Source organism: Phasianus colchicus, chromosome 10 (assembly GCF_987193195.1).
Source record: "Phasianus colchicus chromosome 10, bPhaCol1.hap1.1, whole genome shotgun sequence".
NCBI lineage: Eukaryota > Metazoa > Chordata > Aves > Galliformes > Phasianidae > Phasianus > Phasianus colchicus.
In genome coordinates this window covers 3,292,588-3,316,122 of record NC_143445.1, presented here as the reverse complement: position 1 = coordinate 3,316,122, position 23,535 = coordinate 3,292,588, and the positions used below count along the sequence as shown (strand labels likewise).

General features: G+C 45.2%; 2 protein-coding genes and 1 long non-coding RNA gene across 6 annotated transcripts; 1 reads left to right on the top strand and 2 right to left on the bottom strand.

Annotated features, from left to right (window-relative positions):
- Positions 1–490: 490 nt before the first annotated feature.
- POLR2D (RNA polymerase II subunit D) lies at positions 491–3,929 on the bottom strand. The gene is made up of 4 exons (XM_031604957.2): positions 3,835–3,929; positions 2,749–2,929; positions 2,206–2,301; positions 491–1,045 (listed from the first exon to the last, which is right to left on the bottom strand). Exons 1-4 carry the CDS (start codon positions 3,905–3,907, stop codon positions 967–969), a joined length of 429 nt encoding a protein of 142 aa, XP_031460817.1. The 5' UTR covers positions 3,908–3,929; the 3' UTR covers positions 491–966.
- Positions 3,930–3,982: 53 nt separating this feature from the next.
- On the top strand, positions 3,983–12,941 carry LOC149916523 (uncharacterized). Of its 2 annotated transcripts, XR_016469535.1 has the most exons (4): positions 3,983–5,017; positions 7,008–7,225; positions 7,628–7,742; positions 12,854–12,941. It is a non-coding gene; the product is annotated as an uncharacterized LOC149916523 (long non-coding RNA). The 2 variants fall into 2 exon arrangements; XR_016469534.1 differs by lacking the exon at positions 12,854–12,941 and having other exon boundaries at positions 7,628–8,043.
- On the bottom strand, positions 8,307–22,698 carry AMMECR1L (AMMECR1 like). Of its 3 annotated transcripts, none has more exons than XM_031605005.2 (7): positions 22,385–22,698; positions 20,159–20,604; positions 15,364–15,474; positions 14,786–14,900; positions 14,063–14,153; positions 12,967–13,063; positions 8,307–11,734 (listed from the first exon to the last, which is right to left on the bottom strand). In XM_031605005.2, the coding sequence occupies exons 2-7, from the start codon at positions 20,563–20,565 to the stop codon at positions 11,623–11,625; spliced, it is 933 nt and encodes a 310-aa protein (XP_031460865.1). In that variant the 5' UTR covers positions 20,566–20,604; positions 22,385–22,698; the 3' UTR covers positions 8,307–11,622. The 3 variants fall into 3 exon arrangements, with proteins under 3 accessions (XP_031460865.1, XP_090003106.1, XP_090003107.1); XM_090146980.1 differs by lacking the exon at positions 22,385–22,698 and adding an exon at positions 22,126–22,267; XM_090146981.1 differs by lacking the exon at positions 22,385–22,698 and adding an exon at positions 22,197–22,215.
- Positions 22,699–23,535: the final 837 nt, after the last annotated feature.

Below are 23,535 nucleotides of genomic sequence, written 5' to 3'. Positions count from 1 at the left end.
TGCTCCAGAGCGTTGTTGGCGTGGGGTTTTTCCTTCTGAGCAACAGATGTTCTAATGAAAGTACGGGAACTTGAGTTTCAGAGATGAAAATGCCTTGAAATGCCAAAATACACTGCAGGCTATTCTGAGTTACAGCAGGAGCAGCAGCTGGGGAGCGTTCCCAGTGCCAAAAGGGCTGCTGGGATCTGCCAAAGGAAGGCTCACTCTGCTGCCTGGCTTTGTGCTACCTTAGCTATAATATCTGGATCCAGCAACAGTTGTGGTGGTTAATCTGGTTTGCTGGCTCAGGAAGAACTGAAATAACAGAATAATCCTATTTCTTTCCTATTTGCATCAGTGGAATTCCACGCATCAGCAGAACAGTCACCTGGCACCCATGCTGGTGTTTGTCCCAGCTCTTCTTCCTGTGTTTTCCTTCTTCCAGGTCGATCAGTTTATTGAGGTCTTTGTAAGTCAGAATGTGCATGTAATGTTTACAAAACACAGGACCTTAATTAGAAATATATTTTAATTTATGCTAAGCAATAATACAAAATAATTAGCTTGTAAAAGTCCACCATGCTGATGAAACCATCTGAAAGACAGCGGGACTTGATTCCGCCCAGCAGTCAAGAGTAAGTGTTCCCACTCTTTTTGAAAACAAACAAACAAACAAAAAAACCCAAACAGGTCAACATTTCTGCTAAAAACCAGAAACGTGTATAGAATTCCCAAATTGGGGAGAAGAATATGGAAGAAACAAATATTTGAGCCACCAAGAAAAGATTTTTCAAGTTCTTGTGCCCTCACAATGCAGGCGTCCTTATCAAACCAAGAGGACTGCAATCACCTCCAGTACACTGGGATGTATGACAGTGCTGGAGCTCCCTTTATCCACTGCTCAGCCCAGGAGCTGGATTGGTACAGAGGGCAGAGAAACAAAGTTCTCAGATTTTTCCGCTCATTTGGAGAGGTTGAGAGTCACCTTTAGTACTGGAAGCTGCGTTTGGTCTGAATGTCATCAAGAATCTGCTGTAATTCCTCATCTTCAAATCGGCCCTCCAGGCTGCAAGGTAAGAACAATAAGGGTGCATTAAAGCTTTTAGAAACAGTCTCCCCATTCCCTTCTGAATTTGTTTCAGACACCCATGCAGAGCCTCCTGTTTAAGTGGCAGAACTCCATCATTTCCAGAACTTTCTGCAAAATGATTTCAAGTCATTGTAATCATAGAATCAGAAAATCACTCAGGTTGGAAAAGACCTTAAAGATCATCGAGTCCAACCATGACCTAACCATACTACCCTAACTCTAACAACCGTCTGCTAAAATCATGTCCCTGAGCAATCAGGGAGCAATCAGAAGGGCAACCCAGGCATAGGCTTAACCAGACCCCTTGGCCTCATACTCATAAGCCAGTCCAGACTTGCTATGAAGAATGTGAGGAAACTGCCTCAAGTTTCACCAATGGAGGTTTAGGTTAGAAAGAATTTCTTCAAAGAAAGGGTGGTTAGGTATTGAAACAGGCTGCCCAGGGCAGTGGTGGTCACTTTTTTGTGGAGGTATCCAAGAAATGTCTGTATAACTTTAAAAATTCTATGACTATATGAAATCTTAAAACGCAAGGAAAAACCTGTACTTCAGATGGGTGTCTCATTCCTCCTCTATTTCAGGGCACAAGGCAACAAATCAGGACACAATACTGAAAGAACTCTCTGCCCCATCTGTACATTATCCACCCAGTGGTTCATAGGGACACTCTGTTGTTTGCTCCAACAACAAACAAAAAAAACCCAACAAACACAGCTGGGTGGGCTGAGAACCCCAGTTTAAGCCATTGCCCAGAGATGTGGTGGAAGTCCCACTCTGGAGACATTCAAGGCCAGGCTGGGCCACGCTCCGAGCAACCTGGACCAGCTGTGGATGTACCTGTTCACTGCAGGGGAGTTGGAGCACATGGCCTTAATGGTCCCTTCCAACTCCAAAGGTCCCTTCCAACTCTACAATTCTATCACTCTTAATCCAGTAAATGTTATCTGAAGTGCATTAGGGATACTACATATATTACATATACATAGATTGCTTCACTTCAGATCAATGGGTAAGTAAAGAAAAATTGAGATGGAAAGTTCTCTCATCAACAGCTGGATTGTGGAGGTTTCTGTCCATAGCTATCTTTAGATCACAGGAAAGTACACAACACACCTTTTGGTACACATAATGCTCACCTAGGAATCAAAGCTTTGGCTTCCTCAGCAGTCTCAGGACACAAGTTGGCCAAACATGCCAATTCAAATTTATGGAGCTTTTTTTGGAGCAGCAAGCTGTAAGACAACAACTTGGTGAAATTGCAAGTAACACAGATAAGCAAAGGAGCAACAAACCAAACAGATAACATACAACTCTCTCTTTTACTCTGCTTCTTTACAAAGCATTCAAGTTTTTTGAAGGAAGAAATGTCTATTACATAATTCATTAGGTAAAAACAAAGTGACAGCTGTGGAAAGACCCCAGAATTACACTACAAATAGCCTAGAAGACTCTCCTGCTCACTGAAATATGCTGTTTTTTAAACAAGGAAAACAAAAAGGCTCAGCAGGCTCAACTGGGACCAAGCACAATGCTCCTCAAAACACAACAAACAAATTTCTTGCCTTTCCAGAAAGACAAGATTCAGAGCTACAGCGGTCCAAATCAGGAAACGTCACTAAACCTCACTTCCATAAAACAACACCGGCGTTACACATCAAATTCCTGAACCTTCCACCCACCTACGAACGCTGGCGATGGTCTCACGGTTTTTGAAGCGACTGAAGCGCGCTGTGTAATTCAGAGTTTTCATGAAGACTTCTGACAGCTCCTGCTCATCTTCCGCGCTCTCGTTCTGTTGCTTCCGATGCTCAAGAAGCATGTGGACTTCTGAATTCAGCAGAGTTTCTGCAGTTTCGAATTCTATGTTTGAACAAGCAAATGTCAGCATTAGAAGAAGTAAAGCATGGATAAAAAAGGCCACTTATAGGTGCTGTGTGCGTGACTGAGCTTTGGGAAATAACAACAGCACACTGGGTTCACTGCCCTTTTACCAAGGACTGGGCAGAATCCTACACTGAAAACAGATAAAAATTACATCATTCCGAGTAGCCACCCAACTCACTTGTCTGCGTGACCACACTTCTTACATTTGCAGCCCCAAATTTCTGGCTTTCTGAGATATTTTTCTCTTAGACAGTGGTCAGGCATTGGAATGGCTGCCCAGGGAGGTGGTGGAGTCACCGCCCCTGGCAGTGTTCAAGAGGTGCCTGGATGAGGAGCTGTGAGATCTGGTTTAGTTTGTGGTAGCAGTGGTGATGGGAGGACGGTTGGACTAGATGATCCTGCAGGTCGTTTCCAACCTTACGATTCTATGATTCTACATTTTTGCTATGTTTTCTTCGCATAATTTCGGCAGAACTTAAGTAATGTATGATTTGTTTAAAGAAGAAAATATTTAGCCATGCAACATCCATCCACGAGTGATACCCACTGGAAGACCTCCGACGTGTTCTTAAAGTAAACTGAACACGCTAAGACAGGCCCCATGTGCTCAAAATAGCGGCAGAGTGCTGGAACTGGGCACTATCAGAAACCCAGGGGCCCTTCAGCACTTGTTTATAAACCTCCGGTTTGGTTTGGTTTTCTGCAAAATAATTATTCAGCCCGTTAGCGTGCTGAGTTCTCACTCAGGCTCCAGGCAGCCAGCGATGTTGTAACGTCGTAAAAAAAAACGTGGATCAAAAACTACAGGTTACATCAACACCAAGAACCTGCAGCTGTAACCGGCCGCTTAGAATCGGGCCCCGGCCCCTCCCGCCGCGCACCTTTGGGGAAGACGAGCTGCGAGGCGTCCTCCTCCACATCTGCAGTCCTCGGGTCGCTGCCACCCGCCGCCATTGCTTCACCCGGAAGTGAAAGACGCGGCGCCCGGAAGCGGAAGGCACGGCGTCCGGAAGTGCGGCGCATTGAGACCCGGCGCCCGCCAGGGGGAGCTGCGCTGATAGGAGCGGGCGAGCGGGAACGCTGCGTGTGTGGGAGCGTGAGTGGGAGGGCTGCCGGTTGTGGGAGAACGAGAGCTTTTAGGCCTAAGTCTTACAAACACGCACACCGATGAACCCCGATCCAAGAGAGCGTCTGCTACCTCCAGGGGGACCGCTGAGGGAAAGCGCGCTGCTCTTTCACACAGACAAAGGCAGGGGAAGAGTCGCTGTGCTCACACAGTCACACAGGCAGTAAGCGGGAGCTGCAGGTGCACCTCCCAGGTGGCCAAGAGGGCCGACGGCATCCTGGCCTGCGTTAGAAATAGTGTGGCCAGCAGGTAATCATCCCTCTGTACTCAGCTATGCTGAGGCCACACCTTCAATACTGTGTTCAGTTTTGGGCCCCTCACTACAAGAAAGACATTGAGGCCCTGGAGCGTGTCCAGAGAAGGGCAATGAAACTGGTGAGGGGTCTGGAGCACAAGTCTTATGAGGAGCGGCTGAGGGAGCTGGGATTGTTCAGTCTGGAGAAGAGGAGGCTCGGGGGAGACCTCATTGCACTCTACAACTTCCTGAAGGGAGGCTGTGGTGAGGAGGGGTTTGGCCTCTTCTCCCTGGCAACAAACAGGACCCAAGGAAATGGCCACAAGTTGTACCAGAGGAGGTTTAGGTTAGACTTAAGGAAGAACTACTTCTCTCAGAGAGTGGTCAGGCACTGCAATGGCTGCCCAGGGAGGTGGTGGAGTCGCCGTCCCTAGCAGTGTTCAAGAGGCGTCTGGATGAGGAGCTACCAGATATGGTTTAGTGCTTGTGGTAGCAGTGGTGATGGGAGGATGGTTGGACTAGATGATTTTGCAGGTCGCTTCCAACCTTGTGATTCTATGATTCTGTGATTCTCCACCTGCCTGGCTGCACAGAAACGTGTGCTGTGGACTCTGTGCACCTCCGTTTTGTTGCCTCAGAATGAAGGTGGCAAACGATGTCTCCAGGAAACTACCCACACCAGCATTACATCTGTCTCACCATGGTAAATACATGGAGGTTTGGTGGGAAGGAGCATGGATAGCAATAGCAGCATGCTCTCAAAGGAAATTTGCCTTCTTTGGGCTACCCAGAAGTAGTCTGTAGACCCCTAAAAACTTCAGGCAGGGTGGAAATGGCTGAGTTCCTCCTGACACTGTTGGAGGTAGGCCAGCAAAGTAATGTATGCAGTAGTACTTTCCCTGGAGAATGCACATGAAGTGCCCAACCACCTTAAGACTTACACTAATCATCTTAGCAGACTGTACAATGTCATCCTGCGCCCTTAAAGAAATGCAGAAATAGATGGCTGGAGGATTTACTGTGAGGCCACTCCTGCTCTCTTGAACTCACATCTGTGCCAGCTGCAGTGCTTCCTGTGCTCTGGGGGAGGGGCACAGCCAATGTGAGCTCAACCAGGAGCTCCAGGATCAGATCTTAGCTCCTTAATGTTTGTTAACTCTGTATGAGCATTGGAGAGAAGCTAACTGAAAGCTAATTAGTTAAATGGTACAAACACAAAGACATTCAGGAAGATAGCGGGGAAATATCTCAGAACACGTAGTAAATGAGGCTATTTCAATTATGTTTACAAGAAAACAAGGAAATCCATGCCAGATTGATGAGAGAAGCCTTTTAAAATCATTTGGCATCCCAATGGCTTCTCGCGTAACTCTCTGCTCAGAACATCATGATCTTCAAACAGTCTCAGCTTGCAGTCTCAGTTACAAATTTAACTTTTGTTGTCCCCCAGTGATCTCTCCTACTTAAGTACATGAAAACTGAATTCAGAAAAAGCCACATGCCTGCAAGAGTGTGAAGGTACAGCCAAGGAAGCTGCGGTGGTGGGTAATGGCTCACTGTCACTGCTGTTTGGTTTTGGTCTCAGGTTTTAGACATGAGCCTATCGTTGCATAGTCTAGGGCAGAAAGTATTGACCATTGCAGGGTTTGGGACATTGGTGGTTTGTTAGATAGACCCACTACAGCAATTTCTTCCTTCCCTCAGTTTGAAAACATTCCCACTAACAAGTGCCTGCATGAACACAGCTATTCACACACACAAAGCAAAACAACAACAACAAAAAAAAACACCTTTAACTAAACATCTGTGTAGTAAATTACAGGGACATCTAATAACAAATACGTTCCATTATCAGTGTCGATGTATTTTGTAATGTCTTTCCTTCCAACTCACCAGCACAACAGGCCTTTTCTTCCTAGCAGCTCTAAAGCTTTGAAGCAGTAATTATTTACCCAGTGTGCATGTCAGTGACTGACTTTTTTTTTAGAAAGCAGGTTTTGACTGGAGGTAATAAGATCAGAACACTGAAACCTTAATCTCTTCTCATTGTCAGCAACATTTCTAGCATGCGACATCAAAATCCATGAGCAAAATCCCATGCTTAGAAAAATTGGTGTCAAAATAGCCATTATTGCACAAGATTTACATGTTTTTTTAATGTGTTCTTGAAGTATAAATATCCAAAGTTTTCATATAATCTCACTTTCATTTATCGATTCCTTTTAAAATCGGATAACAAAAATACAGTGAATGAACATAAGAGCAACACAAAATTATATTCATACCCCAAATGATAACCATGTGGATGTGAAACTGGCTTTGACACAAGGTTGATTTTTTAAAATACATATATGATATCTCAGCATGCTCTGAACTGGTTGTGCTGTATGTAATTCAGTTTGAGAGCAATACTCACCACGTATGGGTCAGTGTGCATATGAATGATATTTAGTAACATGTTCTGGCTTTAATTGCTGTCTTTGGGACACAGCATTTCTCAATCATAATTAGATACTTCTTCACATAAACTTGCTTCAAAAATAAATTTGTATTTTCTGCTAGGAATAAAAAGGCTCAAGTGTTATTCAGTTGAAATATCTTGTCGAGATTTCTCCCAGGCATTCTGTCATTTGTTTTTAGAGTTTTTATTTAAATGACTCATTAATTGTCTCTTTTTTTTTTTTTTTAAGCAGAAATAAAACCAGAAGGAAGCGCTTTTTGGAGAACAATCCTGGTATTCCAATGCTGAGCTCAGATGGAACTATTTCAGCACTTCCTTCTGCCTGAGCTCACCTCCACTGAGGGTTCCTACAGCCATGGAAGCAACGTGCAGACAAGAATCTCTGATGGAAGACACCGGCCAAAGATTTTGTGCCTGACTGCTTCAGTGTGAAACCAAAAGAAAAATTAAGTAAGGAAAAAACATATATGCCATAAAATGATTCAAAAATAGATCAGTGTACTCTAGTTAAAAAAAGCAGCTGAGAAAGTACAACCGATAGCTTATCAGGGCACATAACAGTAGCAGTTGCTGGCTTTGTGCTTGACATCAGGACGTACAAATCACCTGTAGTTCATTGTAGCTACAGACTCCTTAACTCACTCCTCACAGAGTATAAGGGACTTAAAAAAATAAATTCTTTCATTATCTTAAATTTTCCAAGGAAACGTAATTACTAAAGTGCATACTTTGGAGTTGCCATAAAGCTTGCAAGCTTCTGGGCATATTCAACTCAGAACTGCTCTCCATCTTTCAGGTATATAGTTTATTGATTTCTTTTTTCCTCTTATACTCATTCCTCCCTGATACCAGAGCTGCAGCTCCTGAGAACCACCAGTGTGAAACACAGGACCTTCAACTACACATCTGCCATACATCAGTCAGCAGTGGTAGCCTGTAAACGTACAGAAAAATATTTAAACCAGAGGTAAGCCAAAAGATGTCTTTGTTTGTACACAATCGATCCCTGTGCCAAAGCAATCATTTCAATATTTGCTAAGAATCTAGAAAAACACTTTCCTTTTTCCCAAAATAAAGTTTGTATATATTTAAGATCACTTGAGGACCTGTAAAGTACATATCATCTCTTTTTTCTTTAACTCATTTTAAAAGACCAAAACCAAAGAGCATTTAGGGTACTGTAATCCATGATTTTTAGTGTGCTACAGAATTCAACATCCCTGGGCAATATGTTCCACCGTCAGGACAACTAATGGAGTTATCATCAAGTCCATGTTATTTTGGAATGCAGACTCTTTGCTGTATCGCTATTAGTAGAATAATTTTAGTACTTATGTTTAATTTTCCTACCATTTCTCCTCATTTCTCCTAGCAAGCCTGTCTTTATGTTTCCAGACAGAAATGATAGCAGTTTGGCAACTCCCTTGGTTCTGAACATGTAATAGGCTTGGTATTTATACATACAGTGCTTTGTAGATGAGAAAGATTTTATCACGTCCCATAAATGCTGTAAGAAACTGTATAAAGAGGACAAGACAAACTTTTTTTTTTCCCATTATGATTTATTCTCTACAATACTTCATTAGAGGATAGAGTTCAATTATTTACACTCAGAAGTTATTATATAGGTAGGAGGCAACCAAGTGTAATACAAAGAATTGGTCTGACATCTGCACTGAAGGTCAAAAGAGGTCTCCTGCTTTAAGGAAATAAATTAACCCCAAAATAACTCAAAACAAAATGACATGTAGTTTCCAGAATACAAACAGAAAACAGCACTAATAGTCAGTGAAGATTGCAGATGTAGGTTAATGTACTATGAAAACAAATTATCCTGTGCAAAGGTTAAAACGATCTCTTAGATTTCTTACAGAATTTGTTTTTATTTCTTATAAATTGTAGATATGTGATATTTTGACCATAAAACCTTCCCAGACTGAAGTGATCTCAGTTGAGATTGACTATTAAACATGAAAAGAAATAGTTTAAGAACCTCACAGCGGAAACATTCCAACACTGACAGACTCCAGTGATCAAAGACATTCTCCTGTATTTGCTGTAAAACAAAGACAATTCATACTTGCAGTGAGATTATTTCTCAGCTGTGGTTGTCATGAGAATAAGCCCTTCTAGACCAAAAGGCACTTGCTTCTAAGGATGAGTTAAATCCAGATCAAACCAGGTGACAATTGCTTTAGAGGGAGTAGTTCTAAACTGCTGTCCCCAAAAAGTAACCACAGAAAAATTACTAAATCACTGATTTTTGTTACCTCCATCTGGAGGCAAATCAAAGTGCATTTTGTTTCTAGTTCTCTCCTTTCATCCTTATGCATAGCTGCCACGTAATGATCTAGAAATGGGATTATTTCCTGAGACCACCTGTCTTTGTCATACATTTTTCTGAGCTAATTTCACTAAATCGACACACTTTTCAACTGATTTCATAGCTGGACCCTTATGGGACTAAAGCTGAGAGGGCCTGTTTCTAACACAGCAGATCAGTGGTTCTGATTTGCTAGCTTCTCACTGCAGCAAGACAAGAACACAGTACGTATTTAGAGGCTTTTTTGTTGCTGTTTTTTCAATCCAGACTGAACAGGGAAATGGAAGTGGGAGAGGATAAGGCTTCCCCAGTGCCAAACCACTTAGCCCACTTCAAGCTTATTCAACCATGTCACTCAATCCAAAAATTCTGTTCTTTAAAAAGGACAGCTAACCTTCCCCACTCCACCCCTTCGTCATCCCCTATTCCAATAAAATGAAATCAGGAAAACACTGTACACTGGTGAAGACGCAGAACAGGGCAAATGCTTGAAAAAGAAAGAAGAGTTGAGAAGCCTGGCACTGTATGCCTGCATGACCAGTCTCACTGAGCGTGCTCAGGGGTGAAGTTTTAGCACCATTTTTTTTGCTCTTTTTAAACCTTTATGAAATTAAATTCTAACATAGAACACTTGAACAGTAATGAGTGTAGCCCTATGTATCATACTGTTTGACAGCTGAACGGTGAATGGTATTGTCCAGAGCTGACCCCATCCTCCCTCATTACTCCAGGGCACCTGGGAGAGTAATTACAAACTCCTCGAGTTTGTAACAAGACCGATTTATTCTCAGCAGCAGGAAATGGCAAAACAATCCCTTCATCTTCAATTGCTCTTCAACAGCATCACAAGGGAAAAGCGGCAATTTATAAGAATGACCCAGTACAGGAGGAAAGCTGGGTCAATATTGCACAGTTATCCAGAACAGGGCTCCCTCCTTTCCCTCACGTCTCTCTCCTCCGGCAGCAGGAGGACAGGACACCACCGTGAAGCAGAACCACACAGGCCTGTTTTCTTCTTTAGGACCAGAAAGAGCAGCAGCACGCAGTCCTGAGCTTCCTACCAGCCGTATTCCCTGCCTCGCCAGGGGAGAATTTCAGGCTCAGAACAGCAGCCAATTTTAAAAGCCATTATTACCGCACACAAGCAAACTCTTAAGCTACGTGTGACCAAATAGCCACCACTCTGCTATACACTTGTATTTTCTTTCCTGATCATTGCTGACCCTCCTGAAATGTTTCCGAATTGTTGGAATTCCAGTAACCTCATTGACAGGGTGTCCCTTAACAATGCTGCCAGTCAACTGGAGAACACATCTTCCTCTTAGAACAGAGTATTACTTGCAATCAATGACAGGAGAAGAAATACAGAGTGCACGCAAGTCATACAGTTTAGGTAATACGGGTTTCCCCACTCATTGCCTTGATGTGGTAACGAAAGAGCTGTACAATATATGACCAGCGAAACTACACAGCTTCATACAACAGGCCCCCATAGACCAGAATACTGACAAATCTCAAGATCGATAGTCACACTGGAGAAAGTGGCTGTCCTATGAAAAGGAAGGTCCCCAAGACAGTTTTCTAAAGAAATTTCAGTCACTTGTCTCCCTTGTATGACTGCAGTCTATTCCCTGCCAACCCCTCCCCACCCCCAGTCAGGCTCTCTTAAAAATTCTTGACACAAAACAGCAAAGACTGTCCAGGGTACACTCAGATTACCTTGTCCTTCATGTACACAGCATGACAATTTGCACTCCTACAGGCAAAACTGCATTCTATTTCATAGCAGGCTACATTACAAAGCACCAACCACCTAAAAACCCAGCGAACTGTAAACCAAAAGGAGTTCTAGGGAATCCATCTACAGCGGGATCTGAGAATTAGAGCCTTCTAGGGCTTACTTAAATAACAGATTCATCCGCAATACCACCCAAAAGATTTTCACATCTTTAAATGCTTTCTGTCTGTGAGGATGGGGTGCTATCCAGCTGTTCAACCCTCTCTGTATTGTAACGTCCACCTGTGATGCGTGGGGACAGCAATCAGCTCTTGGTACACAACAGATACCAGAGGTTAAAAAAAATTAAAAAGAACCTAAAAAATGTTTTATTGGACTCCGTTGCCCAGGCTGCCAGGGGAATGCTCCTACTTGATCTGGGGGGCTTCCACAACGAACAACTCAAGCTTCCAGAGTGTCGGTAACACACGCAAACAGATCGCTCTGAAGTGGCACTTTCACTCCTAGAGGTCTTCTGCACCTCACGACAGTTCGTAGGCATGGAGCTCCAATCCAACTAAATCCCCATTTGGAGGGAAGGCTGAGATAAGGCTTGGGCCCCTGAAGTTCTGTCACGCTCTCATCCTCCCCCCAGGTCAGCTGGAAGGCAGACTTGGCAACGGAAGCTAGCATCATAAAATGGTGCAGTAATAGAAGTAACTGGACCAGGAAGAAGAGGCGTCTGCCCCGATGATGTCGTAGCCATTGGCAGCAACTGGGGGGTGGGACTGGTCATGCAGCCGTGTGTCAGGAGTAATGATTGTAGAGGGGAGGGGCATGAAGAGTGCCATTCTGGAAACAATGCTGACGAGAGGCCATGTATTCCGCATAACTGATTGTCACCTTCTCACTGCGGTACCTGTGGAAACAGCATCAGAATAAAAAACAGAAAGAGATCATGCCATGTGGACTGGATTAAATACGTTCATCCCACGTCACCTTTTGGATCATCCCCAACAATGAGGAGACAGCCCCTAGCTTCAACAGCTACTTTGTTTTCCATCTCCTTATGCAATAGCCTGGATAAACTTTACAAGCTTTATTTAGCTTTAGTGTGCCAAAAGTTGAGCCCTGTTCAAGATAATCATAACAAAGAGGACTCCTGAAGTGGCATACAGGAAACAAATGATCAACTTGTATTCTTTATCTACTTCCTGCAGAGAAAAAAAAAATGGGGGCATGAAAAATTTGCTGGAAGCGAAGCCTCAAAGTTTCAGAGACTAAACTAGCAGTATTCAAGTATTATTAGCTTATTGGCTGATGTTCATACTTGAAAAGGTAGTGAAAGCAGAGTTGGGTAAAAGGAGATGTACTATAGGGTACATGTCACTCAGTCCATGTTGTACAGTCAGAATTCACAAAACGTGAAGTCCCTTCTGAGAGACCAGAGGCACTTTAAGCACACTGCATGAAAGAACTTCAAAGCAGCTGTGAATTACACTGAGTCGCTTCCTCCTGGATACACCTCCTACTGCCTACACCACCTCCTAATGAAAAATTTCATCCTATCCTCTCATTAAAAGACAAAACAAAAAGAGCCTGAAACCTACCCACCTCTTTTCTCCAGAGGTGGGGAACAATCAGACAAATTACTGTGTTTCTACACAAAACCTGAATGTCCGAATTTTTATTAACAAGGGGAGTTGAAAACAACAGCTGGGAGTGTAGAAAAACAAGCAAACTCTAAAAATCAGGCAGATGTGAGCATGGTTTGGCTGGAAGACAGCTATCACCTCCAAACAGCTACACCCTCCACTGATCAGCATGTTGAAAAAAGGAAGTCTATTGTAAAAATACAGAAGAATCAACCTTTTAATAAACTTGCAGCGTTCTGCTTCTTTTGATCTCATGACTGCATTAAAAAGTAGTGAGAGCTTTCTCAAAATTCTAACCTCAATCCTGCACAGACTGAAGACGTTACACTTCATTCCTTTACATTATCTGCCTAACACATAGAATTGGTGATTTTGTCTTTCAGCCTCTACCTATCACCTGATAGAAGCCTGAAGACATACACCTGGCACAAATAAATTGAATCATCCACAAAACACCATAAAATAAAACTTAAAGGCAACAAATACATCACCTTACCTGGTGAGTTTAATCGTTTTCCTAAAGTCATTGGTAATTGGAGCCTTAAAGCCACCTTTCCTGAGTAAGGAGTCTATGGTCTGGATCTGATCCCAGTCTAATGAAAAAGAAAAACAGGGGATATTTTTTCAACATAAAAATGATGTCTGAAGAAAAGAGGAGATGCATTAAAAGGCCACTAGAGAAGCAAACAACTAAACAGGAAATTCTGAACTTGAGAAATGCCAGTGCCAAACTGGGCATACACGATCTTACGCATGCACATTACCTGCACATGCCAACCCCTTTTAACTCTTATTTGAACTGCAGTGGTCTATAAAAGCAGTAATCCCATTTTTTCCATATGACCTCTCTTCTTACAAAGGTCCGTGCCTTGCCTCTGTTGCAGAGACGCCAGACTGTTTTATCACGTGCCACTCAGTTTTAGCTCTTAAGACTTAAAGTAAGGTAATACTTAGCTTTACACAGACAAATTGGGATCAGCCTGATGCTCTAGTGATAGCACAGTGCACTGCTATGTGAGAGATCAGAGTTAAAATTCCTACCTTAGTCTTTTGCCCCAGAGCCAGGAGGATGCGACCACTCCACTCTGCTAGGTGGAGGAAAGGAGGCAATATTTTGAGCAGTTACCATGGTGACCACTACTATATTTGAGTGGGAAGTGTGCTCCAGAGGGGCCCTGTTTCCTGCCCTCATCTGGAGGATGCTACTTTAGCAACAATGAGGAGGAAAGGAACTCTCCTGTTGGTACTGTGCAGTCTGCAGTTATCCTAGTTGGTGGAAGAAACATAGAAGAGGAAAGATGCAATGCTAAATGAAGCTGGAAGTTCCATATTTTGAGATCCTCTATTTCTTAAGCCCTAAAACATTTTTTTTTACACTAAGATAAAACTGCGCACAGATGTGGGATGAGAGAAAGGCCAGATGAAAACCCAACAGCAGCTGTATCAGGTGTCAGTTATCCAGATTAAGTCTGGTGGATCCAAGGCACCACTATGAGGAGAGCATTGCAATCCAAACCCAAAATCCACAGATTTATGTTACCCAATTCTGTGACACAGCATACTGACATGTTTAGCTGTCATCTCAAACCCACCTTGTTCCTTAGCAACCTCAGGTAAATACGTGGCTGTGCGTTTGACACCTTTCTCATTGATGAACTCTATTCTGATCCCATGGATCCCAACCTATAGATGGAAATGAATAGCCAAATAAGAGGTGTTTGCTACCACTAAGTTAATGATTGATTTATCATTCATGCAACACTGTGCATTTCCCTACCACTGGCCTCCCTGCCACCTCTCCAAAAGAAAGTCTTCTTAGAAGTCTGACGGTTTGCTGTCTCCCACACTGGTCCAGCAAGACAAGAATCTAACAAAGAATCATATCTAAGCTAGCCCAACCACAAAGTCTATTTAACATTCCTTGAGCTACACATACTTCTATGTAAAATGCCCTAAACATTTCTTATATGTTAGGTTTTAACTATCTTTTATTCCTGATTTCTGTTTACAGCATCAAAGCACTTCCCAGGCTTTTACACACACGCATATATATATGCACACACCTAAACCTACTTCCTATTGGACCAAATCCGTAAAATACTTTCTTTGCCATTTGTACTGCCATTCAGATCCCCTCCCAACCAATATCATGCTATCAGCCCATCATCCTTCTCCCTTCTAGTTTCCCAGCCCCACATTTCTATCCCCAGTTTGGTTCCCCATACACCCTTGTAACGAAGGAGACACATCACTATGTACTAACCCGAACCCGAACGGAACGAGTGATGCAGAGTTCCAAATGCACCTGTTCTCACCTCCCAGTCCAAGTAGTCACTGGCATCCTCAAAGTTAGTGAGGAGGGAGACAGAGCAGAAGAGTTTGGGCAGCTCCTCGCGGGTCAGGGGTGGAAATCGGCTGTCCTTAAGTGCACTAAGGGAAGAGAAGATATATTGCCTAATCTGAACACTCAGTGAAACCATCAGATGCTCAGTTATGCCCTTGTAGAAATACTTTTTTTTTTTTTTTTTTTTTTTATTTGCCACTGCAGATAAAGTGATTTGCACCTATTCATAACACTAGTTACAAGCCTCCTGATGCTGTCTTCCACTTACTGCAAGTGGAGAGAAGCCAGGGGTACATGAGACATCAGAACTCTTACTATATAAGACAGATTCAACATTAGCTTTAAAATGTTGACCAAAATTCACCTGGTGCAAATCTGTTCCCCTACATCCTGATACATTACCTCCCCCTAAATATCACACAATTCTCATGTTGAATTTGCCATGAAGCGTATTAAAATTAACTATGTTAACCCAATAAAATGACTTAACGTTGAATCCTCATAGATCCTCAGCAAATTAAACTATTTTCAGGTTTTCAACATAGTTACCTGGTTAATGTGTATTCCCTGAGTCCTGAGTGAAGGTTCATGGCTGAAAAGGTCCCGATACAGCCACGAAGCCGCTTGTCTCGCCCCGTCTTCCACGTCACAAAGAGTGGACTGAAAAGGCAAGAAACAAGAAATACTTCACTCTCTAGAGACAGACCTTTCAAGGGAGACAACAAGTACAGAAGAGCATGTATGCATGCGCTTCCTTTCTCATCCTCTCTGTAATAAATCCTATCAGGCATGCCTTCTCAACCTTCCGTCTAGCAATATAAATGAAAAAGACATTTCCAAATGCAAAATGCATTTCTCCCCACTCCTTTCCAGCACTCTTCCTTATCTCCACCAACACCTTCCTTTCTAGACCACACAATTTTCTGATGAGTAAGATTTGACCCCACTCATTAAGCTCTATGAGTAACGGCCTCACTTACCAGCATCTGGTAGCCTATAGGACAACCAAAACTCATACAGGAGATGAAAATTAGATTACTCATTTGTAGCACCTTTGAAAATGAAAGACCGTGAATGGTTTGCATTCTACAAACCATCAATAATTCAGGTTTGAAAGAGAAGTATAAAACCACTGTATTGTTCCAATCCCAAAATGCATTTTCCTCATCTACTCACAGATTTACAGGCATAACAGTAGATTCTCAAAGTCAGCAGGCTCATTGCAATCTATTAAGCCAACAGCCACAATAAAACCCTCAGAAAACACGAAATTTTTAGCAACAATATTCAAAAGAGCTTTGCAAAGACATAAACAGATAAAGAAGACAGTGAATACCAGGGGCAAAAAGTTCACTTGTACAGAAGGGAGTGAAATTGCAGACAGCTGGAGAGAGAAACAGGAAAGAAAGGATAATGGTGGCTGGAGCTCTACAAAAATGTCGAAACAGCTGGAAAATCGTGCAAGGCAACTGATGATGCTGATCTAATGGTAAAAACAGGGTAACTGAGCTTACTTGTTCAGATTACAGAATATCAGATGCAAGAAGTGGTCACTCAGAATTCAAACCAACCCAAACATAAAGGAGATAGTTGGTTAACAGTGATACCAAATGTGTGGATTTCTATTGGACTTCGTGACGATACAATAGGAAAACACACAGTGTTAAGAAAAGCTTTTTCTGAAATCAAATAGATATTACCAAGAGTTCTAAAACTCAGGTAAAACTCCTGAAGGCAGGATTGATTCTACATCAAAGCAGACACAATACATTTCCTCAAATTCTTGAAGCAATGCATTTTTGCAGTAAATGACACAAAAAACATGGAGGGATTCTATTTGGATAGCAAAATCAGCACGGAGAGGGGATGATTTCTCAAACACAGGCAACAGCTTCTAACGTCTTAAAAATCAGAATGTCTTATGACTTGCAGTGACAAAGCAACATCCAGTGCTGTTACCTGGAGCAACAATAGAACCACAAGACCAGATCACAGCATAGACCCAGCATTCAGGATCTAGTTACCAGCTGCAACCAACAGCAGAAATGCCACCCTAAAGAGCAAACAGGCTTTAGGTGGTAATTGTGAAGTACTTTGCCCACAAAGGAAATGGAAACATTCTTCAGCAACCACCAGCCACCTTGTGGCTCTATGATCGAGGCAGGGAAGTTTGCTGCTCTCATTTTCCAACGACACTTCAAGGTACTTTCAGGATATCCTCTCTATTTTCATCCAACCATATGTTGAAACAGAAAACAGACACAGAGCTAAGGAAATACATTAGAAAGCTTACAGTTAAAAAAAAAAAATAATAAGGCAGAGAGCTTACAGAGGAGATTTCTGAGATGCATTATTGTCTCAAGCTCAGTGAGAATTTAGCTTAATCTAATTAAACTTTTGGAACAATTACTTTGCCCAAACAGAAGAAAAGGAAGGGAGAAGATGAAAAGCACTGCTGACAGAATACAAATGTAAATTCCTTCTCTTCTTGGATTCACATCACAGGTTCACATTTCCAATTCACCTCTTTCCACTTTAAAAAAGTTTCCACTGAGCTGTGACACGGCTTTCTACATCCATAATAGAAGAGATATTACAAGAAGGACAAGATAATTACATCCAGAAGGCCATCATATTTTTTAAAAATCTCATTTTTAACAGGTTTTGACTGTGGTCATAACAACCGAGGCATAAACAATGTGCATCATTTCAAACAAGTTGATAAAATTGCACTGTTTTAGTTTTTCAACATATAAAAGATGTTGATTCTTAATGTGAGGAATAAATGCTTTTAGCAAATTACAGACACTGATGACAAGAATTGTTCTATAGCCCATTCCAGAAAAGTGCATTTCCTTTCCATCTTAAGAGAAATCTCAATAATCTTTTGCCCACATTCACCCAAGAGCACGTTCTGATCCTTTGCAGCCATACCCTGATGAGATCAGGGCAGCCACTTCCCTCTGGCCACAGCCCCCTATCCAGGCACTGTGCTCTGAGCAGGCTGTGCTGAGTGCAGGGCAGCTCCAGGAGCAGACAGCTACATTGGGAGTTAAAAGTAGCAAAATGTGGGTTGTTGGAAGCAGTATGGAGCTCCCATTACAGAAAGAACTGTTGTAGTAGAGACGTCACAATGCATGTATGTTATTTTTCTTGCACGGCAACTAGGAACTTGCATGGTATAGAACTTCAGAACAGGCCAGTTTTGTTCTGAAAACCAAACAAAAGTTCTGAAGTCAAAGAAGTAACCAATTAACTATTTCAAAATCATCATTTTCTCAGTAAGTTGATAACAAAGGTAATATTTTCTTCATTTGCCAAGTTAATGCAGAGCTGACTGATTCTTGCAAGCCACCTTTTCTACACCCATCTGCAAATGTCACTGTTAGTGCGTGTACAAGATGCTGTGCCCCACAGGTAACCATCAGCACCACCACAACCACCTACGTGTGTACCCTCTCCTGGATAACCAGCATTTACAGCTGATTTCAAACCATAACATTTTCAGTTATGACATCACACTCCTTATTCAGGATCCCAACCATCACAACCACTGCCTTTGGGGTTCAGCTCCGATAGGTCTGCTGTCTGAAAAACAGCTCAGGAGAAACCCGGGCAGCTCTCTGTTCCTTCCATCAACATTCTCCTTCTCGTCTCTCCTGAGGGACTTCTGCTGTATATATTTTTGGTTTTGCTTCGGAGTGATGATTTAAAGGCCTTCAAAATTATCAGCACTGGAACGCGCAATGAATTTTAACTTCCCAAATGGGGGCTCACAATTCAAACAGCCAACACTTCCGAAACAAGGCCCCTTGTGAAACTCATCAACAGAAAAGCAATCTAATGCCAAAATAATGAAGGCATATAAAAATAATCTCTTACTGATTACGGAACAGAATGCCACCATCTTTGCATTTCAAGGAACAAAATAAACAAATATGCTCCTTTTAGAAAACAACAATTAGTTCAGGTATGAGAAACATCAGCAGAAAGATTTCAGTCTGGGGATGCCCTGGAGCTATTCTGTACTCCAATCCAGAGTCTGTCTCCATTCACTTGTTCTTACAACATTAAACAGCTTAGCCTGCAGTAGCATTCAGAGCATGTACCTATAATCCTGCTGGGATAATAACTGCATGGATACAACCTACATCCACAGTGACAGCCAGTAAGGTGGGGAGATGTTCACTGCAAGGAAAAGTCCTTGACCTCTTTAAGCCGTTGTTCCTTTACATCAAGTTTAAAATTCATTAATTTAAATTAAGGTGGCAACACCTTCCTATTTGATCTGTTGTTCTGGAGGTGGCCCCTTGAGGGGCATCAGAAGTTCTATTTGTCATTGATGTTTTCCACATAATTCTTCATCCAAACATTTTAATGACATTAACATTTCCACACCCACACATTCAACCTTCAGATAAACATTAGGTAAATCTCACCAAAGTGAAATGCCAGCTAACTTTCAGAAATCCTGCTCCTTGTTTCTTCTCATACCCATCTCCTTTCTTCTTAACCTTGCTATCATCCTTGAAAGTGATGATAGCACTCCCAATTTCTCCCCATACTGTCCAGCCAGCACCATCTCAATAATTGTCAGATTTCAGTTCCACAACTTGAAAATGTTTGATTCCCCTCCTTACTAAATCCATTAGCTTGGGTAACAGAACACACCCTTGTGTGTGTCCTTGTCCAATTCTTTCTAGCTCAGCTGCTGTTTTGGGATCAGCCAGAAACTTGCTTCAACTGCTTACTTCCCTCTTTTCCTAATGTACTAGCAGAAGAAAGTCCCTTCCCTCATCCTCAGTGTCTGGTATCCGAGGCAGAACACTCTTCAAATTAATTACATTATTTTGTTGTTTTCTGTCATCTGTTTAATTTCAGCTTCAGTTGTTTTAGTAGAATTTTATTAAGGCATGGCATGGTTAATTACTTGCAAAGCAAGAAGCCTTACAGCGAGGAGAGCCAACAGCAGCAGTGTTATCATGAGGTGGGTTTGCACTCCTTGATAAAAGCACGGATGGTCTCATGCAGTGCACCAGACCACGAGCCAGAGAAGCACCATAACTCCTCACATACCTGCCCAGCTTGCCTGTAAGACAAGGCCTATTCTCAGGTGAACGCCACGCTTCAGAGCTCCACTCAGATCCACCAATTTCAAAAGAATATCTTTACTCTTTCACATAGCTACAGCGCATCCTTTCTGTGCCTGGTAGGCTGAGCAGAACATCCCCTTCCTCCCCACGCACCAATTCTCCCTCTCCCCACCACCCACCCCAGCACCCTGATCCCATCACAGCTCTGAGTGCTGCTTTCTCCGCTTCCCTCCCACACACAATTTACTCACTAGGGGTCATTGGTAAATCGAGGAAGTCGTGGCTGAGGGAAACCATAGAGATGACAGTAGAGTACATCGAAGCAGTAGCAGCACATCTCCGCTGTCACCACCAGGTTCTTGGTGCTATTGGCAGTTCCATTGGGCCGAGTAAGCGGGCTCAGAGCTCCTGAAGTGGGATTCATTCGAGTAATTGGGGAATTTCCTGGGCCCAAAGTCAAGTCAGATACGTTCTCCCTTCCATTATTCCCATCTGTGTGCTGGTGGTTCTGAAGAGGACCTGAACTGGAGCCTGGTACAGTTGTGGCCTGATTCCCATGACTGTGCGTTCCACTCCCGGACAACTTGGGCTTCTTTACCCCACAACAGCCAGCTGCCAGCTTGGGCTCAAGGGGAGGAACACAGCGTCTTTTTCCCATCCTGCTTCAAAACTTGCTGCCTGAAGCACTTGCAGAACCCTGAAAAGGAAGAGGGAAATAAAATAAGAACTACACAAAACAGTTTCCAGTGGAAAACCAACAGCTGCTTCCTTGCTTATCAAAGTTCTCAGCTTTGCTTTTCCAACAAAAAACAGAAGAAAATCCCTCCAACATGCAACTTGCCCCATGCCTCTAACACAGAGGGAACACCAGTCCATGCAAGCAGAGTGGGTACTTCTACACGTAAATCAAAAGACACAAGAGAAAATTGTGCTTCTGAGCTGCTGGTGCAGTTTGCCAAACACTTTGAAAATAGGCAGATCATCACAAAAACAAACACCTCAACAAAAAATAACCACACCACCAGATCCAGCCTTCCCATAAATGGAGGGAAGCTGGGAAGACTGAAAGGGAGGAAAAAAAAAAAAAAACAGGAAAAAAAAAAAGGAGACTTGGGACTATACATCTCATTCAATACTCTTGCAGATCATCCGTTCCCTCCAGATAATGGCTACACCAAGGGCAAACTGCTTCACAGCCAGGGCAGCACCTCCCTTCCTCCTTCTCAGCAGAAGGGTGACAACTCCTTTGGCCTGCACCCCTGCGTTTGGGCTCCCAGGGCTGCTGCCCTTGCTACAGAGCAGCCCAAGCAGGGCACAGGGAGAACTAGGAGCTTTGAACTGCTCTGTGAACAGACTGCTGCCCAGACCCCAGGAGCCAGCACCTGCGTTAGCTTTCTAGGACTAATGAAATCAGCAGTGCCCAGAAGCAGACAGACGAGGTCAAGACACACAAGAGAGGAAGAGCTGAAGATAAGCACAGCCTGAGAGGGGGGAAGCGGTAAGTACAGAAAGGAGATACGTGCATAGAAAAAGCAGAACTGATAGAGAACGCTCAGGCAGCACGAGAAGCGATGGGACAGAGGGAGGAAAGCATATGCAGATTCTCAAGGACCACGCGTCCAATGGAGGAATTTATTGACTGTAATGCCGCCATCACCGTGAGATCCGGGCACACAAAGGGAGGGAAAAACAGATCCCTATTTGTCGAACAGGGCTAAAAGCGCCGACGTCAAAGTCGCAGAGAGTACCACGAAGACCTGGAAGTCACATCCAGCTCCCGGAGCACCAGGCTGCTGCCTCAAGCACCGCATCGCCCATCCCTCAGCTGTTCCAAATAACTCATTTGCGAACCCAGAGCCCTTACAGGGGAAAGCCCAAACCCACACAGACGCACAGCAGCCCCTGCTCCGGCAGCTCCCTTCCTCCTGCGCTGCTGCCACATCGCCAGCTGCACCCGGCAGCTCCCCGGCACGGCGGCAATGGGACGCGCGGAGCGACAGACGCTCGCTCTGCCTAAAAAAACCCTCAAGCTGAGCTTTTCCACGGATAACCCGCATAGGGCACGGCGACCTAAAGGAACCACCCCGCTTCCTCCGAGCTCTGCCTCGGGGACCGAAGACAACAGGAAGAAGAAAAGTTGTGCCGCCGCAGCCGAGGCAGAGCGGCTCAGCCGCTCCGCACACGGCAAAGCAGAGCGCCGCGCCCGCCCCTCGCTCACTCGCTCGCTCCTGGCTGTGCACCGGCCCTGTCCCGGCAGCGGGCTCGGCCCGAGGCGGCCCCCCGGCTCACCCCTCCCGGAGGGCGGCACGGAGCCGCACGCCGGCGGACCGCCGGACCTCGCCGGGCCCACAGCGCGGCGGACACCGGCCTGCGGGGCTCCCGGCTCCGGCCCGGCCGCTGCGGGGCGCTGTGGGACGCGGCCCCGGTGCCGGGCGGCCCTCCCCTCCCTCGCGGCGGCGGCGGCGGCGGCTGCCCACCTCCTGCCCCGTCCCGGGCCGGGCGCGCTCCGCCTCTCCCCTCCTCAGCCCAATCGCCGCCGCCGCTGCTGCCCCGCCGCCGCCGCCGCCTGCCCCGGCTGCCGCCTCATGGAGCCATGGGCCCGGGCGAGGCTCCCCGGAGAAGCGGGCCCGGCGGGCGTGAGGGCGGGCAGGACCCGCCGGGAGCCGCGCTTCCCGGGGCCGGCGGCAGCGAGGGGAGCTGGAGGACTGGAGCGAGGCCGAAGGAAGGTCCTCCGCGCTCCCGGCAGCCTCCTCCCCGCCTGTGAGGTAATGAGGGAAAAATGCACATAGTCCGCCAGCTTCCCGTCGGCCCCGCGGCAGCGGAGCGACCATAGAGAAGAGAGGGCGCTCTGCCCGCCTCGCAACCATAGATACGCCGACTTCCGCTCCGCGCCGGGGACGTCCTCCTTCCGCGTCACGTGACGAAGCCGCACGTGCGAGAACAAACAGCGTCGGGGGCGGGAGGGGCCGCGGGCGGGCGGGGCCTCAGCGGCGGGGAGCTCCTACGCCCCCGTCCGCGCGTCCACCCCGTGGGGCGGGGGGAAGACCCAGGTCACGTGGCGGGGATACCGCTCTCCCATTGGTTAGCGGCCGGCGCGACGGCCCGGCGGAGGAGGGACGCAGGGTTGTGGGAAACCCGTTCCGCGGCGACGCGCGGGGAGCCCTGCGCTCTGCTTCACGAGCCCGCGGGCGGGAAAGCGCTGAGGGGGCTCCCGGCGGGGCTGGGCAGCTCGGAGCCCGCTGAGCTGCACGGGAACGGCCGGACCTGGCGGGCAGCCCGCCGGCTGAGGGAATCCCGCCTTCCCCAAGCCGCCCTTCGCAGCGGGAGCGCGCAGCGCTGTGGTGCGCGGCGGTGACGTGCGGCCCGCGCGTGTGGAGCGGGTGCCATGTTGGCCTCCTGCGAGCCCAGGAGAGGAGCGGCGATGCGAATCACTTCCCTCTTCAGCACAAGCGAGCGTTCCCTCATGCGTATTGCCTCCCGCTGGCTCCTTTCACTGCCTTAATCCGATTTTGAGTTTAAAGGTAGAATAGTTCAGCTGGCACAAAACCACACGAACCGCTCACATACAAAAACCTCCGAGTCCTTTATTCATAGTCGGGATGTATGTGGTACATAAAATTAACGTTAC

What these genes read in the sequence shown, in the direction of transcription:
- POLR2D (XM_031604957.2), bottom strand. Translation starts at nt 3,907, where the DNA reads ATGGCGGCGGGTGGCAGCGACCCGAGGACTGCAGATGTGGAGGAGGAC. An exon ending in GCAGCTCGTCTTCCCCAAAG is followed by an intron (nt 2,930 to 3,834) that starts GTGCGCGGCGGG and finishes GTTCAAACATAG; the next exon opens with AATTCGAAACTGCAGAAACT. An exon ending in GCCAAAGCTTTGATTCCTAG is followed by an intron (nt 1,046 to 2,205) that starts GTGAGCATTATG and finishes CTTACCTTGCAG; the next exon opens with CCTGGAGGGCCGATTTGAAG.
- AMMECR1L (XM_031605005.2), bottom strand. Translation starts at nt 20,565, where the DNA reads ATGGGAAAAAGACGCTGTGTTCCTCCCCTTGAGCCCAAGCTGGCAGCT. An exon ending in GTGACTACTTGGACTGGGAG is followed by an intron (nt 14,154 to 14,785) that starts GTGAGAACAGGT and finishes TTCCATCTATAG; the next exon opens with GTTGGGATCCATGGGATCAG. An exon ending in AAAACGATTAAACTCACCAG is followed by an intron (nt 11,735 to 12,966) that starts GTAAGGTGATGT and finishes CTGTTTCCACAG; the next exon opens with GTACCGCAGTGAGAAGGTGA.